Source organism: Corvus brachyrhynchos, unplaced genomic scaffold, assembly GCF_000691975.1.
Source record: "Corvus brachyrhynchos isolate BGI_N302 unplaced genomic scaffold, ASM69197v1 scaffold283, whole genome shotgun sequence".
NCBI classification, from domain to species: domain Eukaryota; kingdom Metazoa; phylum Chordata; class Aves; order Passeriformes; family Corvidae; genus Corvus; species Corvus brachyrhynchos.
Window position 1 is genome coordinate 2,783,536 of NW_008237409.1, and position 16,914 is coordinate 2,800,449.

A 16,914-nucleotide genomic window follows, 5' to 3' on the forward strand; every position below is an offset into this window, starting at 1 on the left:
CTCCTCAAAATCCCACCCAAATCCTGCACCCTTTGTTTCCAGGCACAGCCACTGCCCACTCAGAGCATGGAGCAAGAGCTCACCCAGCCCAGGGTGGGAATCTCCCACAGAAAAACTTACAAGCCCCTGAAAATGGTGGCCAAAATCCAAATATTTCCCTGGGATATGACAGGATGAACACACTGCCAGCTCCCTGGTGTGGGTAACATGGGGCTGAAGGGCTCAGGAAGGTGCCCCCTGTGATCCCTTTGCTCACCAGCCTGGAAAGGAGCACAGAGCTCTCCCCTTCCCTGCCAAAGGTCAGGGTTGAGCTCCACAGACCTTGGCAAGGGTTTGTGCAATGAAATCCCCTCCAACACCTCGGGAAAGGCTGCCCTGAGCTTCGCCTCCTCTCACTCATTGGAGATTGGGGTGGTTTGGCTGGGCAGAGCAGCCAGGGGACGTGGCCGGGCTCCCTGTGCCACCAGGATCTGCTCCAAATCTCCCCCCACGAGCCCTTAATCAGCTTCCACCTGGGATTAGCTCAAACATTCCCAGCTTCTGGTTCAAAATAGCTTTTCTTGCTTGTGGGCAACTAATCCAAAAGGAGCCCTGTCCCCATTATCCAGCACTTCCAGCAGGGGTGGGGTTTTCCTAAGGCTTGAACCTTGCCTGGTTCCAAAATATTTTGGGATTGAGAACCCAGGGCATGGAATGCACATGGTCAGAGCTGGGTTGTGGTGGGGATTCATGGAAGCAGCTCCAGTAAATCCAAGCAAAGCCTGGCCTGGTGCAAGGCAGGTACAAAGAGCACAGGAGCCCAGTTTGGGCTGAATTATCTGTATTTGGGGGAAATTCAGGTTTGGTACAAGGGATTTCACTCAGGAGCTCACAGGGGGCAATGTGCAGACCCTTTCTGCCAATATTAAATGCAGACAAAGAAACTCCCTGTGTCTCTGAGGCCATCAGGACCTGGGGATAAATTGAGTAAAAACCAGCCCCTTCTGTAGGATGGATCCCCAGAGCAAAGAACTGCTGAAAGCCCACAGAAAAAATCATCTCCCACAGCACACAGAGGAGCAGGCAGGTTGGGAAGGGACGTGCAAGCAGTCACATCCCCAAGTGCAGCTGATGACGTGGCTATGATTTAATAAAGGACATTATTAGTGCCGTGCTAATGGCTCCGGGCGCCGGCAGCGGAGCCGTCCGGCTGCTGGCAGCTCCCAGCCCAGCCCAGCTCATTCCCACCAGGCTTCAGTGTTCTAAAGATTAAATTCACCTCCACAAGCCTGCAAAAGGATTTGCATCAACAGTCCCCCATCACAGTCCCAGTGCCAGCCTCCTGTGCAGCCCCAGTGACCGGGCACACGGAGGCACAGCAGCTCAATAGCAGCTCCAATCCCGCAGTCGGGCAGAAATCCCACTCAGATTAGAGATAACAGAGGCTCATCCCTTCAGCCACTTCATTTCCTCCCCATGAAACCTGCTCCCACCTGGCTCCTTCCCACTGACCTGCCGCAACACCCAGCAAGACTGAGCAGCAAAACCCAGCTGAGGTTCCAGCAGCACCACCACTCCCCCAAAAAGCTCCCTCCCAGGAAAAATATGTCCAGAAACCAGCAAAACCTGGGGACTGGGGGAGGCCCTGGTGATGGGCACAGCTGGTACCTCCTCAGGGGCACCTCAGCTATCACTCCTGGTGCTTCCTTACCCTTTATCTCTTCAGCAGTAATTGGGGTGTTGATGAGCTGCCCTGGGGGAGATAAGGGCTCCTTCTCTGTCAGAAATTGATATTGACTGGTGAGGTGTTAATTTTTGTGTCCTCAGAGAGGGAATTCTGGCTGAGCTCCCATTTTGTGCCACAAAGGCTCCTCTGCTTCCCCCTGGTTCGGGCAGCATCTGTACCACAGTTCATCTCTAGGCAGGGAACTCCAAAAAAAAAAAAAAAAAAAAAAAAAAAAAAAACCCCTGTGAAGCAGAGATGGAGCAAATCCCCCATTTCCACAGGGTGAGACATCTGCCAGCAAAGGGACTTGGCAAAGACAGGGAACCTGCGTCAGAGGCTGAACCCTCCAGTCCTCCAGCTCCTCCAGCACCAGGGCTTGGCTGGGAGAGGCCCTCTGTTTCTGTCTGAAACCTCCATAAAAATAGCACAATTATGGGAAAATCCTTGTCCAAGTGGAAAAGAAAACACCAGTCTGGCTTTCACAAGGAAGCAGAGCTCTATAAAAGCGCTCCTATAGCATTTGCTGTTTTTGTCAGGCATCCAAAGCCTCGCTCAGAGCCCTTCACCCAGTGGCACAGCTCCACGGGGCGAGGTCGGGCCCCTGCTAAAGGATTTTATGATTTTTTCCCCCAGCATTTCACTTCACCTCATCAGAAGTTTCCATACATTGGGAACAAACTGTCTGCAGGAGCCTTCCCTGTGGAGCAGAGCGGGGCAGCCCCCGCCGGGAGCAGCTGCTTGATCCCGAGCCATAAATAACAGGCCAGGCTGGAAAGCTTCCATGGTTTTTTTTTTCACAGAAGTCGAGCTGGTGATGTCTGTCACCCCCTGTCCCTGCTGTCCTTCCAGCAGCCTTTCCCTGAGTCCCCCAGTGCCTGCCCTCACAGGGCTGATCCCCTCTGACAGACTTGGGGTGCCCTGAGGGATGAAGGGATTTAATCCTGGAGAGATTTAATTAGAGATGCCCATCCCTGGACAAAGTTTGTGCTCACAACTCCCCCAGATTCCCCAAAACAGAGCAGAAACCTGCCTGGCTCCGTGGTTTTTGGGGGCCACATGAAGAGGGGTGGCACCAGGGCTCTGTTATTTCCCCTCTCTGCAGCCGGGGCAGGGTCCCTGAAGGGGTGACCACGTTCTGGGTGACATTTCCTTCGTGCCTGGCCCAATTCTGTGGGACATTTCTCGGTCAGCAACAGAGAACGGCCTCGGCTCTATTTATACCCCACCCTGGAGCCGGGTAAAAATAACCCCGGCATGTTTGGCAGCCTGAACACGCTACTGCAAATCCTCCCTGTCAGCAAGAGAATCCTGCTCGGGTCGGAGCCGGGGTCCCGCCGGGAGAGGAGGTGCTGGGGGAAGCCCAGGGGCATCCGTGAGGTTGGACCCCGAGCGGAGGAGGAAAGGGATCAAGTGAACCCATGGAGCAGCAGCTGGCAGCATCCCTGGCCGGTGCCAGCGTCCCAAAAAGCCGGCTGGGAAGCAGAGCAGGAGTGTCAGATCGCTCTTGAACCGGGATTAAAGGCCACTGGCGCTGCTGTATTTTTAGCTTCGTGATCATCCTTTGGGGAATCCGTGAGGTTGGACCCCGAGCGGAGGAGGAAAGGGATCAAGTGAACCCATGGAGCAGCAGCTGGCAGCATCCCTGGCCGGTGCCAGCGTCCCAAAAAGCCGGCTGGGAAGCAGAGCAGGAGTGTCAGATCGCTCTTGAACCGGGATTAAAGGCCACTGGCGCTGCTGTATTTTTAGCTTCGTGATCATCCTTTGGGGAAAAAAAAAAAAAAACAACCCTCATTGTGGCCGGGGGGATGGGAGAGGGGTCGGGAGCTGCCCCAAGCTCGGCCTCGCCGCTCTGCCGGAGCCCGGGGCTCCTGCTGCCTGAGTCAGCTTTATCTGCCGGGCTATTAATAGCTGCTGCTCGGCTCGGCCCCGCTCTAATTGCAGGTTAATGAAACAGTCGGGGAGAGTCTGCCCCGCATCCCGAACCGCAGCTTCTCCCTCCTCGCCCCGGCTGGGAACAGCTCCGGGATGCGGGAGCCGCCGGGTCCCGGTCCCGCCCCCCAGCCCCGGGGGTCGTTCCACGCCGGGGCTGGCGCTTTTCCACCTCCATCCCAACGGCCTGATAAAGATTTGGAGGCTCTTCCCAAGGCCACTGCTCAGGGACAGCCTTGAGTCGTCCCTCCTGTTGTCACTCGGATGCTCGGGGTGGGAAATACTGAGCACGACGCTTTTTCCTGGGGGAATTTTCCCTGCAGGACTCGCAGCTGGGCGGGTGAGGAGCCGCGCACACAACTGTGATGGTGAACGAGGAACGCTCCCATCGGAGAGCAGCAGCCTCATCTGCGGGTCCCCTCCCCACCCCAAGGGATTCCCACTGCCCACACCACACAGGGTTAAAACCTTGGGCTTCCCGAGTGCCCCGGCAGCAGCTCCGGGGGTTGTAGGAACAAGCCCAGTGCCGGGAGCCTGCACGGGGGCCTGAAGGTCATTTTTTGGCGATGCCATTGTCCCCAGGGCGGAGGCAGTGCCTGACTCTCCCGTCTCTTAGGGACACATCCAGGCTGGTGAGGTGCCAAGAACAGCGAATTAAGGTGTTGGTGAAACCAAAGCTCCGACCACCCTGACCGCAGTGCATGGAGTGTCCAGCTGCCCAGGCCATGGGATGTCGGTGCCCGGTCACATCTTCCTTGGTCCTTTCCCACCTCCCAGGAATCCCCCGGCTTCTCCTCACCTCCCACACCCCCAGCTCCTCCCAGGTGCAGCTTTTCTGGCCGTGGCCTGAGCTCAGAGTTCAGGGCTCAGAGTTCAGGGCCCCGCGCTCTCCAAAGAGGGTTAAGTTGCTTTTTCGGTCCCGTGGGGAATTAAGGGCACGCAGCAGCATGGAGCAGTGGCACAGGGCACGGGGACAGGGCACGGGCACAGGGCACAGGGACAGGGCACGGGGACAGGGCCCTGCCACCTCCAGCAGTGGGATGAACAGGGATTGCATCAGCCCATCCCGAAAAACCCGAATAAAGCACTGCCTTCCACCTCTCCGTGCTTGGATTTGAGGTGGAGGCAGAAAAAAACAGGAATTGCTGTATCCCATCCCCTGGGAGCAGCTCTGGATTTCAGGGATTTGCACAGAACAGAGCAGAAATTTGGACCAGCAGCTTTAGTACTTGAAAATTTTATTTTCTCAAATGAGCACCAACACATATTGTAAATATGACAAACAATACGCCTCCCTCTAATACTGAAGAACTATATACAATGTACAAATACATGAAAAGGTGAAAAACAATTATTTGAAAACAAACAATTGCATTTATGACTGAAGCAAACGACCTGAAAGAATATGCCAAAAAAAAAAAAATTAAAATAAGATCAAAGAAATAAAAGTATACACAATTTGTAAACACAAGAGCATCCAGAGACAGGCTGGTATTGGAAATATTGTCCTTAGTTTTGTCAGTGGGGAAAGCATTCCCATTTCCTTAGGAAGAACAAAACAAAGGATACACACAGTTGTAACGATGAGAACAGCTTATTTGTGGTTGTACCTTACACAATGCCATTCTGCTTGCATTTAAATATGTTGGTTTTTAAATTTTTTTTTTCTGAATTCAAGATGATTTTGTTTCCCCTCTTCTGCTTGTTCTTTTTCACCAGGATTTCTGCAGAAAAATCTCTGTCTAACCTGATTGTTTCTGAGCACTGAGGCCCCTCCTGTGGTGGGAAGAGCTCCTTCCCACTGAGCTGAGCTTGGTGTTTGGTGTCCCCTCTTCATCCCAAAACTGCTTCCTGTGGAAGCTCCTCTGGAAACAGGGAAGTGCAGTGAAATGCATGATTCACACTCTCACAGACCAGTTAGAAAAATGCATACAGAGAAAATTCTCACTTGATTGCCACGAGAACATCAGGTTTTATTTCGCAGGGTTTGTTTTGTTCCTGGGTGTTTTGAAGTCGTGTGCACCAAACCCAGAGAATTCAAGAGCCTGCAACAGTTCTTGAAAAGCTCCTTGCTCAGCAAAACACAGTCCAGTGGTTTGTGCTGTTGGTCCACTTTGGGATAAACAAGAGACCAAATGAAATAAAAATGAAGAAGGGCGAGAAGGGGGGAGATTAAAGACAGAAAGGAGAACAAAATAAATGAACTTTACTGCCAAGAGAGGTAAACTTTTACTCTAATTTGTTATGTAGCAGCCTGGTTTAAAACAAATAATAAACAACAAAAAAACTCCCCTCAAAAATAAAACCAGGATCCAAAGATTTATGGTTTAGGTTAAAAACAACATCGAGTTTTTAAAAAGCTCCATCCTCCATCCCTGCTGTCCCCGAGCAACAGCGAATCCGAGGCTGCAGCTCCTGCCCAATCCCAATTCCTACAGCTCCGGATCTGCTTCACTCCAGCCAATACTGGTGCAAGACAAAGTTCCAGGCCTGGATCCTACAATCCGGGCAAAGTCGGGAGCCCCACCAGGCTCCAGGGAATTCCTGGTGGGAGCACGAGGTGACGCTGGGCTCGGCCCCAGGGAAACCCAGAGGGAAACTGGAGCCCTCCTGAGTGCCTGCAGCCCCTCCCATCCCAAATACCCTGGGGGCTGCTGTCCCCAACCCAGCCCCAAATCTGCCAGCTGGGAGTGGGAGCAAGTCCCGTCTCCTGCCACATCCAGAGGAAACACGGATCCACTTCAGAGGACAATGTAAATTATGATTTTTGTTTCCCTTTAAACATATTTTCCAACAAATACAGAAGGCAACAGGATCATCATAAACAGCAACAACAAAAAAAGTGCTCTCAGGGAGGGGCTCTGAGAAAACAGCACCAAATATATTATTTCTTTTAAAAAAAATTAAATATTATTTACAAACGTATATTTCACAAGATAACGCCTGGGGGTTATTTTTTCAGCTTTGTATATATTATCATCTGAATATTTCTTACAGGGGTCAGGATTTCACACCAGACAATTCACCAGAGCAAGAACAATTTAAAACTTACTCAAGTCTGAGCTTTGGGGTAGAGGAGGGGATGTAAACTCGAGGGTGCTCGCAGCTGCCCAGACACAAGGCTGGACATCCAAAAAAGAGGGAAAACTCGCTGCTGTCCGTGTTTTCCCGAGGATGCTGCCCATGGAAAACAGCACCAAGTGCTCAGGAGGCAGCTCCCATGGGCCACATGTCCATTTCTCCTGGGAAAAGGCCCCACCTGGCTCAGCTCAGCATGGAAGTTCTTTGGTTATCTCTGAGTGTGTCACTCTGGGACTCCCCCACTTCTCCCTGTGCTGCTGTGGGAGCCCCAGGAGCACAGATCCCACATTCCTGCCAGCCCCCAGCACAGCAGCTCCCAGGGCAATCAGCAGCCAACTAAAGCTCTTCCTGCTTCCTGGACACACCCAGGAGCTGCACAAGCCCATTTCTCCTCATCCACCTATGCAGGGCATCCCAGTCCCTCCCCAGGGAATCCTCTGGGTGCTGGGGACAGCCACAGTCACACACACCGGTTCCCAGCAGGGCTCGAGGCCGGGCTCTGCCAATGCTGATGGGACAAAACCAGTTAAAAGCAGATTAAGACCTTGCCCTATTCAAGCTGGGACTGGTTGCCATCAAAGCCCAACACCTGCGCCCAGTAAAATCCAGCCAGGTCTGATGGGCACTGTCCTTTTTTGTCCCAAATAAATGGATAAAAACATTCACACCTGGCAGCTCTCTGGAGCTGTTAATTTCTCAGAGCAGTTCTCTGCACAGCCCTGCCTTTTATATCGCTTTTTCATCAGCAGTCACTCCAAATACCAACATCAAACCACAAGCTCTGTGTGCTCTTCTCGACCTCATAGGATTTGGGATGATCCCTTCCCTCTCCCAGCTCCTTTAAAGGCTCTGTGGAGACTAAAGAGCTCTTTGAAGAACAGGAATCACTTCCCTCTAGTCAAAACTCAATAAATTGCCACGGATCCTCAACCACAGGACAGGGAAATGGCACCAGGTCAGTGCCAGAGTCCACAGGACAAGAGGTGCTGTGGAATCTTTGATTTCTACTGGATTTGTCACTGGAGGGAATGTGGCTGATGGAAGCAGAGACAATCCCAAACAAAAGCTGAAGCAATTGTTACACAGCCAGAGCAGAAGGGTGAGGGCAGAAGCCACCTCTGGACAGGCTGGTCACAAATGGATCCAACTCCATCCCCTGCAGGAGCCTGGCCAACTCCACCTCATTTCTCCAAGGTTGTCAAGAACAGAGCTTTGAGAGAGAAAAAAAACCACCTCTGCTTCATCAGGTTTGGGTTTCAGCACAAGGATCCCACACTAAATTCCACCCTGATCCTTAAGGAGAGTCTCTATTCCCATTCCCTGCCAACTTCACACCAAATGACTCTTCCACAGCCCCCTGGAATCTCTCAGGGGTGGGGGCCAGAGACAACAGATTACATCAGCTCCAAAGCTTCTGTTTCATAAGGAGTCACCACCCCCTGCACAATACTCCTTCCTTCTGGATTAAGAAAGATTTCCCCCCATGGATTAACTGACTTGAAAGAATTCTGCAAACAGAAAGAAAAACGCACAGAGGGAGAGATAAACAAGTTCAGCTCCTTAGTCTCGGGTTATGCACCAGGTACTGGCTGGACTGTTGCAGAGCAAACTCCGTGTTGTCATTCTGGCCTCACACAGTTTCCCTCTCGCCCACGACGCCCCTTCCCCAACACCCACCTTGGGAAGGTGCCCAGGAATCACAATGGAAAATTAAAATGGGAAGGACTCGTTGTCCCTTGCAGTTTTGACACCCACATCTACCCCCCCCAAAAGGCATAGATCATTCCAGGGGTGGTGGGAAGATGTTTCATCTCTTTTTTTTTTTCTTTCCCACTCTCCCTGTGCCTGCACCAGGCTGCTGGGATTGGGAAAAGGGGGGAAGGATTTGGGGAGGATACCTCAGGGCTTGAAATATCCACCTGTGCAACACAACCGCCAGGAACTCGGCTCCCTCCTTGCCCCACTCTCGCACCATTTCTGTGCCAGGCTCCCACAGCGGGGCCTGGGATTCAAGGAAAAGGTTCTGTAACAGCATTTTCCCACTTGCACTTGTGAAAGGTTGGTAAAACACCGCCCAGGGTGCTCAGGGGAGGCCAGGAAATCCAGGGGTACCCTCTGTTACTGTTTGTCCCCATCCTCCTCTACGGAATTTCCTCTTCCTTGCCTTGCACGTGCCTTTAGTCACCCCTGCCACATTTTCTAAGCTGCAGCTCCAGCCTCCTCTTGCCTGCAGTGGTTTTCTCCTCCTCTCTGAAGGGCTCAAGAGTCAGGATTTGGTTTCTCCAGCTCTGAGGACGCTCCCCGTGATCTGTTGGGACCTTTGGCCTCCCTACCCTGAACCAGCAAGAAAAAGGAGAGGCAGGGAATCTCTCCAGCCTCCAGGTCCTGCCCCCTCAAACAACAAGTTCATAAATAGCAAACAAAACACAGATTGTGGGGGGAACTGGTTCTGCCTCGGGCTCAGCCGGCTCGGGCTGAGGCTCCGCCGGTGGATTCGGGACTCGGAGAGAAAACGCAGCCGTGAGGTAATTTCTGTCCTTTTAGACAAGGAGAGATTTCTCTGTCCTTTTAGACATGGAGATGGTTTCAAGCCTTGCTTAACCAGGACTGAAAGGAGAAGCACAGCGTCACCTTCTGATGGTTCTCCTGCGGGCCCACTCCCCCACCCCTCTCCCACCTTCTCCTGCCCAAACCTCGGGGTGTTCCTCCTGCACCTGGGGAGGTGCCAGGAGAGCCCAGGTCAGGCTGGATCGAGCACTGGGCACATGGAATGGCTGTCGGGCATTCGGTGCATTCTCTGAGCCAACGCCAGAACAGAGAGAGAAGCAGCCAGGGTCAACTCACAAACAGAGACAAAGCAAAGAGACAGAGAGACAGAAATTTAGAGGCCAGTCACCAATAAAGATGGAGAAGGGTGTGAAGATGCTCCCGGATTGCAGAGCCTCTAAATGCATGGAACCAAGCGTTCAGTCACTCTCTCACTCTTGGATATAATGTTCGGTTGGATGGCATTCTCTTACACGCTGCTAGGGCTGGGCTCTTCCCACTCAATCCCAGCCATTATCCTTGATCATGTGAGCTAGTTCAATGATGTATTTGCCTTCTTTATACTTCTGGCTGCTTTCAAAAGCGTGTTCCTGAAAAAAAAAAAACAAGGAGGAAGAGTGAGATCAAGGTGATATTTGGATGTAAAGCACGTTATGGATCAGATCTGGGAATGCTGGTGCAAGTCTGAGCCTTGCCTACAGAGAAAAAGTCAACTGCAGGTCTTCCTGTTGGCTTTCAGGAAAACTATGAGGGGAAAAAAGTCTTAAATCCTACTTCTAGAACCTTAAATCCTACTACTAGCTCTCTTTACAGGCTGGGAAAAAGGAATTAGCAGCATGGAACATGCAGATTTCTGTAGGCCAATGGCAACTCTCCATGGACCAGGATGTAGGGATCACTGGTGGTAAAATCCACCTCTCTCCAGGGTGGTGTGGGAATTTATTAAAGTTTGTTAGAGATGAAGTGGTTCTCACTGAGAATGGGATGGATTATGGGGAATTAAATGTGGAAATGGAATCCCATGTGAAGATCCCACTCTGCACAGATCCATGCCTGCAGCTGTGGAAACCCAGGAAACCTCTGGGATTGCCAACATCCCTGAGCAGGAGGGACTCCCCTTACTGAGGCTGCATCTCCAAACCAACTCAGCTCTGCTCAGGTGCTCTCCCTGTGCACCTGAAACTCACCTGGCAGGAGGTCATTCCTTGCTGTTCATGGAATTCTGTGTTTTCCTTTACTCAGTTGATGCCCTGAGTGCCTTGCTCTATTTGAGAGACCCACAATGTGTTTCTGCATGGATTCCTACCCCATCAATTTTTGATGCTTTGTTTTTTACAGCCTTTCAACTGATTTAGTGAAGAATATTTCTGCCCAGAGGCCACAGATAGAAACTAGGATTTGTTTAGACACTGGTGAAAATGTTTGGACAAAATGGTTTTGTCCAGAAGCAGAAATTAGGATTAACATCAGATTTTATTGGGAGGTAATTGAATTTATGAAGAGCAAACAGATAAACTCATGTTCAACAGCATGTCCAGTGAGAAGAACACAGCATTAATGGAGCATTCTATTATTCTGATAACATCTACCAGAATAATAGAAAGAAGACAGTGTGAACCACAAGACTGAAATGATCCTCATTTATGTTAAATGTCACTGAGGGGCACTCACCAAAACCAGGTGTAAACTATTAGTAAAAAAACAACTACATTAAAGCTGATGCTCCAAGCACAACACACACAAGGCAGGAGGAAAATAGATGGTTACAGATGAAAACCTGCATTTTTGGGTTCCCAAAACGGTCTTTCCACCCCCTCAGCTGGAGCAAAGCTGCCCAGGGGCAAAGCCAGGGACACAAATACTCACATATTTCCAGCCCAGCGTGGTTTTGCAGTTTTCACAGTAAATATCTGCCACGGCGTGCAATCCTGTTAACAACACCCGCTCCTCTGCAGGGCCACAGCCCACGTTAACTCTGGGACAAAGCACAGATGCTCCCCATTAGTGCCTTTCCCCATCAAGATGCTCCAATAAAGCTGACAATGATTTCATTGCAGTGTTTGAAAACATGAGCAGGAGGTTCTGAGTTTCCCAGCTGTGCCCAGAACAAAGCTCTCCCACAGTTCCAGAGCAGAATGAAAAGGTAAAATAGGATTTTTATTCAAAGCTTTGAACAGAAGATTAATAACACTCCAGTCACTTGTGCTAATTAGGCATTTGAGAAAGATTTTCATTCTCAAATTGATAAAATGGTACTTTTACTTTCCCAAATGGAAAATTGAAAAATGTGACTGAAATCAGCAGTTCTGCTGAAAGAGAGACCAGCAGTGACCTCCCCAACACTATTTCCAGTCACTGGGAAAATTATACTTAGTTTTCATGAAGTGCATATTTAGATAACTCCACATTTACAAAACTCTGGCTCTTTGGTCCAACTACACCCTGGGAGAAGAGAATGACTCAGCCATTAGCTCTGATTGCTCAACCTGATGACGAAAAAAATCACCTTTTCCTTGCTGCTTATCTGAAACCTCTACACGACTCAAATATGAATCAGGGGCTATTTCTGCCTCTTTCTCCAACTTTTCAGGAAGCTCCCAAGCCCCAGGCAGAGGTTTTCTGACGAAAACTATGGGTTTTTTTTCCTTTTTCAGGAGGGTTTTGTTAAATCCGCCCCGAGCGATGCGGCGCGCGCGGGGTACTCACACGGAGTTGAAGAGGTACGCTCGTCCTTGGCTGCCCTGGAAGGACTGGAAGGCAAGAAAACAAAGCTCAGTTGGCTGCTTGAGAGGAAAGAGGCAACTGTTATCCAGCTCTAACACCTGCCCTTTTCTCAGGACACACCTGGAATCACCAGTGTTCTCATACAGGCCCAATGTGCTGCTCAAGAGTTGAGTTTTCACTCTTGCGTCCCAGCAAAATCCCTTCTCACCCATTCAGTGCTTGTGAACTTCACACCACACCTCAGCCTCACCTGAAGGCTGCCAAAAATTGGTTTGAATCTCTTTTCAAACTGCACTTGCACACTAATTCCCCTTGGGAATTGCACAGCCAGATGCTGAACCAAGCTGAGGGATTGGGATCTATCTGTTCCAGGAGCTATGGCACACAAACACAATTCCAGGGATTTCACAAAAGCCTCAGCCCTGAGGTGCAAGCCTCATACTCCTACTGGGGCCTGGGAGATCTTCAGGACTGGGGTTAAACACAGTAGGAGATCGAGAGGAAGATGGACAAGAGAAGCACGGAGCAGCCAAACCACCCCAGATAATCCGGGCCCATCCTCTCTGCCTCACATTTCCTCAGGATCTTTGAGCATCACCATGGAAAGGCAGCGTTTTGGAGGGAGCAGGGCAGTGCCAGCCTGGCAGGACACTGCAGGCACTCCCAGCACTTCCCAGCAGATCCCAGTGTGCCATGTCTGTGACAGTGCCTGGCTGACAGGCACCAAGTGCCACCTGCATTTTTAATGTGCTTTGACAAGCACACACTGAATTAAACATTTGGTGCTTGAGCGAGAGCTGGGCTGTCTGTACACAGGTTACCTTGTGGGACACCTCAGGGAATGCCTGCACTGAGGGGCAGGAGCTGGGGAAGTCAAAAAGCTGCTTTTCTGGACCATTTAATCCTTTGCACCTCACCAGGAACCTTGGAATGTTCAGTGGTTTTCTTAAAACCTCAGCTGATGATTTCAGACCAAAAACCCTTAAAAGGGGGGACAGGGTTTTGAGGAAAGAGAAACATTCATGTTTTACCTCCCTGGCCCTCTAACAATGGTCATTTATTTGGTTAAGAGCAACCCCACATCACATTAAACAATCTCGGGGGGGTCCCTGCCCTCCCTGGGTCGTCCCATTCCACTCCTGCACCTGCCCAACTCCTGCCTCGTGGAGCAGCAAAGTCAAAGCCCTGACAGCTTCCTTGGGAAGATCCCCAATGGCAAAAGGATCCTTTCCACAGAGCAGAGGCACCTCAGAGGGCAAAAACGCCACAGGGCACCCGGGCAGGGAGCCACAGCCAGCAGTGCCAGCTGCCTGTGAGGTCTGCATGGCAGCAAGGGCTCTGCCAGCTATAAATTCCCTGCCTGGCACAGAATTCCCTCGGTCCTGCAGGAATAACTGTTCTTCAGAGCAATCTGAAGCCCAATATTAGTTGCCACCCAGGGCACAGAAGAGCCACTGTGGATTCAGAGAGGATGCCCGAGGCACTGGGATATCTCTTTGACTCAGACAAAAGCAGTGCCCCGAGGAATGCCTCTTTTCTTGGGAAGGAATTAAATAGGACACACGGCTCAAGCATGTTTGTGTAATTGCATTTATTAGAGAAGCTGCTTTTAATCCCTCTGCAGAACTCGGGCTCTGTGCTCCTGCTGCTGTCATACCCCCCATCCAACCAGCCTGGCTGCTCCCAAACACACCCTGCACCATCCCGGTGTCCTGGGGGGAAATCAAATGATGATTCCCTGGCCAGAAAGGAGGGTTCAAGCCAGACCTGGCTGCAGCAAACAGGAGGGCACTGCCTGTCCCTGCTGCACGACTGGGATGCCCTGGAAAAGAGTTCAGGGATGAAACACAAAGTCCCACAGCAACGTGTGTGCCATCAGAGCAAAATGAAAGCAGATGAAGCTTGCTCACCATCCAGTCCTCCCCAGTAAACACTTTTCCATAAACACCAAAGTGGCTGAGTTTGCCAGTAACAGCAACTATGGGAGCAGAGTTTTTATTAAACAACAAACCCAATCCCATCAGCTGTGCTGGGGCCCACTGGACATTGTTCCACTCCCAGGGACAGTAGCGTCCTTCCAGAGGTGCCTGCCCTTCCTTCCAGCTCAAGCCAGTGCTTGAGGGTATCTAAGGGTGGTCACTGGAAAAAAAAAAAAAATCACATTATTTATCCCCTGCCCAAGCAGAAGTTTTCAACAAACCACTGCTCAGCTTTCAGTGCCATCTTAAAGTCACCCTGCAGCCAGCAAAGGATTTGGCAAAACATGTAAAAAGAAGGGAGAGAAGTCTGGTAACCACAAGTTCCCCGGTGCATTTGCCCTCTGTAAAACTCAGCTGGCTGTATCTTTACAAAGGTGGCACAGGCAGCTTTTATCTCAGTGTTGTAACCTGAGCATTTCCTGGAGATGTTCCTGCTCCTCTGGCACGCCAGAGAAACTGGCATATGCTGTAATGGGAGCTACAAAATCAGAAAAAAACAGGTATATTTATACACGAGCAGATGCTGCTGTGTTTGTTTTTGTTGTTTTGTTTGTTTTTCTAAGAGACACGCAAAGATTTCCACAAGACACTTGATTTTCACTGAAGTGACAGCCAGCAGCCAGACCTACTTTCTGTGCTCTGCATTTTCTCTGTGTAGATTTTCCTGATACACATTCAAAGGTGCATCTCACCCCGCCTCCCACAGAAATCCAGACTTCTTGCTCTCTGAAATAACAGCTCCTGGCATCACTTTCCAGCTGAAAAAAATGGAAAGGATCTTTCTGTTGTTGTTTCTCACTGGAAGCCCAAGCACAGATTTTTTCCTGCACTGCTAATGCTCAGAGTCTGGCTGGAAACACATCTGGACATGCCAGCAACACAACCCTCCCTCCCCATCCTGCCTGAGCCCTCCAAAAGACAACACGAGCTGTTGGGATTTGAGATGCACGACAGCTCATTCCTCCTGACACCCAGCTCAGGAACCTTCCCCACTCCTGGGCTGCTCAGAAGAGAGGCATCCAAAAGCTGCAGGGCCTGAGGAGGGCTGATTGGAGTATCCAGGTGGGGAGCCACAAGCCTGGAGTCAGCAGTTTGGAGCAGATCCCAGCCTGCCAAGCTCTCTCCTCATGGCAGAAGCTCCATGTTAAGATGCTTTGGCAGCTGCTCTGGTTTAAGAAGCTCCTGCCACCCAGTTTGCAGGCACTTGTTATGGCCCCTCAGCTGTGCTGATCCCAAATCAGAGCTGTGAAATCGTTGTTTTAAAAAATACAAATGTTTTGCAAGGGGTGGGGTGGGTTTGAGGGAAGTGGCTTTTCCCTCTTTACCCCGTTATCCAGGACAATCCCAGGGAGTGCTTCCTGGCCACAGTGTGGGGGCCTGTGGAGCAGGGAGTTCTCTACATGCTTTGGCAGAGAGGCAGAGTGCAGAACTGCAGCTCTGGTGAGAGACTGAGTGTGCAGAGAGGGATTTGGGGTTTCACAGACGCTGCTCAACCAGCCCTGCTGCAGGAGCAAGTGGGACCTGCACCCACATCCAGCTCCTCTGGGGCAGACAGGTCCTGCTCACCAGGGATGGACCCAGCCTGCAGGACCCTGAATCCTGCTCTATTCAGCAGCCATGACCTTGGGAGCTGCTGGTCTGGGTGAGTCCATTTGTTACACTCTGCTCTCAGCCCAAAGTGCTGAACCCACTCTGAGCTCCCCTCGGCAGAGCCACGCAGAGCGGGGCTCTGCCCTTCCACCCCTCCAGCCTGCTCCCTGTTCCACCTCCAGACCTTTGCTCTGGCACATTCCCCTCTCTGGTGACACAGGAGGCAATTCTGACATTCCATCAGTGATGCCAGGGAAAGGCACAAACTCTAAAAACACCGTCCTGCTTCCCCCTGCACCTCCAGCTCCTCATTCACAGCACAGCCCACTCAGCAGTTCCACTCTCTGAGCAGATGACAGGATTAATACCCCAAGTCTTTGTGACGGTATTTGACAATAGGCTAAACACAAAAAGAGCTGCTGGAATCATCTGGAAAAAGAGGAAGCAGTTGCCAGGACTAAATGGCTCCACAGTGATGCTTGTTCCCTGCAGACTGCAGCAGAGAAAACCCCCACTTACCTATATCCAGCTGGCAGCCTTTTAACAATCCAATAAAACAGAAATGAAAAGGCAACTGGTCCCAAAGAGGTCCAAAAGGGAAAAGGAACAGCGTGTGCCCCTTCACGCTCTGCTCCTGAAATAATTCCCACTGCAGGGATGCAAATGGAACTGAGGGCCCAAAGCCACCCCGGAGAGCCACGGCCGTGGCACGTCCTGGGCAATGCGGAACGGCCGGGTCAGGAGGAGCCAAACGAGCACAGGAACCAGGACTGCCCAAACAGGACACGTTCCCTGTGATATTTCAGTGAGAGAAGGGATGTTACAAACCCTCAGGCACTGAGTCTGTGCCTGAGAAATCCACCCAACGACCTCTCCAGAGAGATCTGGGATCACCGATTTCCCAGCTTTTGGGTTTGAGTTACTCCAGCCACAGCACAACACTGACTGGAAGCTTTATCCATTCTTGCTGCTGGTTTAACCCTTAAACCCATCAAAGATGAGATGTTCTCATAAAATACAGCTTGAACAGGGAGAGGACATCTTTAAGTAAGACAAAATGTGACGTCAATCCAACGTGACACGAGTCTGAGTACCAAGATGTGCCCCAAATCCCAGGTTCCCTCATGCTCATGCACTTAATCCCAACTCCTACCTGCTGCTTTCCCACATCCCACACAAAGCTCAGCCTTCATGGCACCTTTCAAGCCCTATTTGATCTGATTTGATTAAAAAAGATGAGCCCTGGAATGTGTGTAAAGGAACCACTTCATGTAACAGCACCAGGTGTACGACGGCTCCGTGAGGAGTTTCCGCGTGAGTCACTGAGCAGCAGGGAGGAAACTGGAAAATAAAACTCTG

General features: G+C 50.9%; 1 protein-coding gene across 1 annotated transcript in view; it reads right to left on the reverse strand.

The window, feature by feature from the left end:
- Positions 1–4,855: 4,855 nt before the first annotated feature.
- YPEL2 (yippee like 2) overlaps positions 4,856–16,914 on the reverse strand; it is a 21,816-nt gene continuing 9,757 nt past the window's right edge. The window contains exons 2-4 of the mRNA XM_008631099.2: positions 11,969–12,012; positions 11,129–11,237; positions 4,856–9,852 (exon numbers count right to left, since the gene is read on the reverse strand). Of these exons, the coding sequence (XP_008629321.1) occupies positions 9,763–9,852; positions 11,129–11,237; positions 11,969–12,012 (243 nt within the window). The 3' untranslated portion in view covers positions 4,856–9,762. The remainder of the gene's footprint in view (positions 9,853–11,128; positions 11,238–11,968; positions 12,013–16,914) is intronic.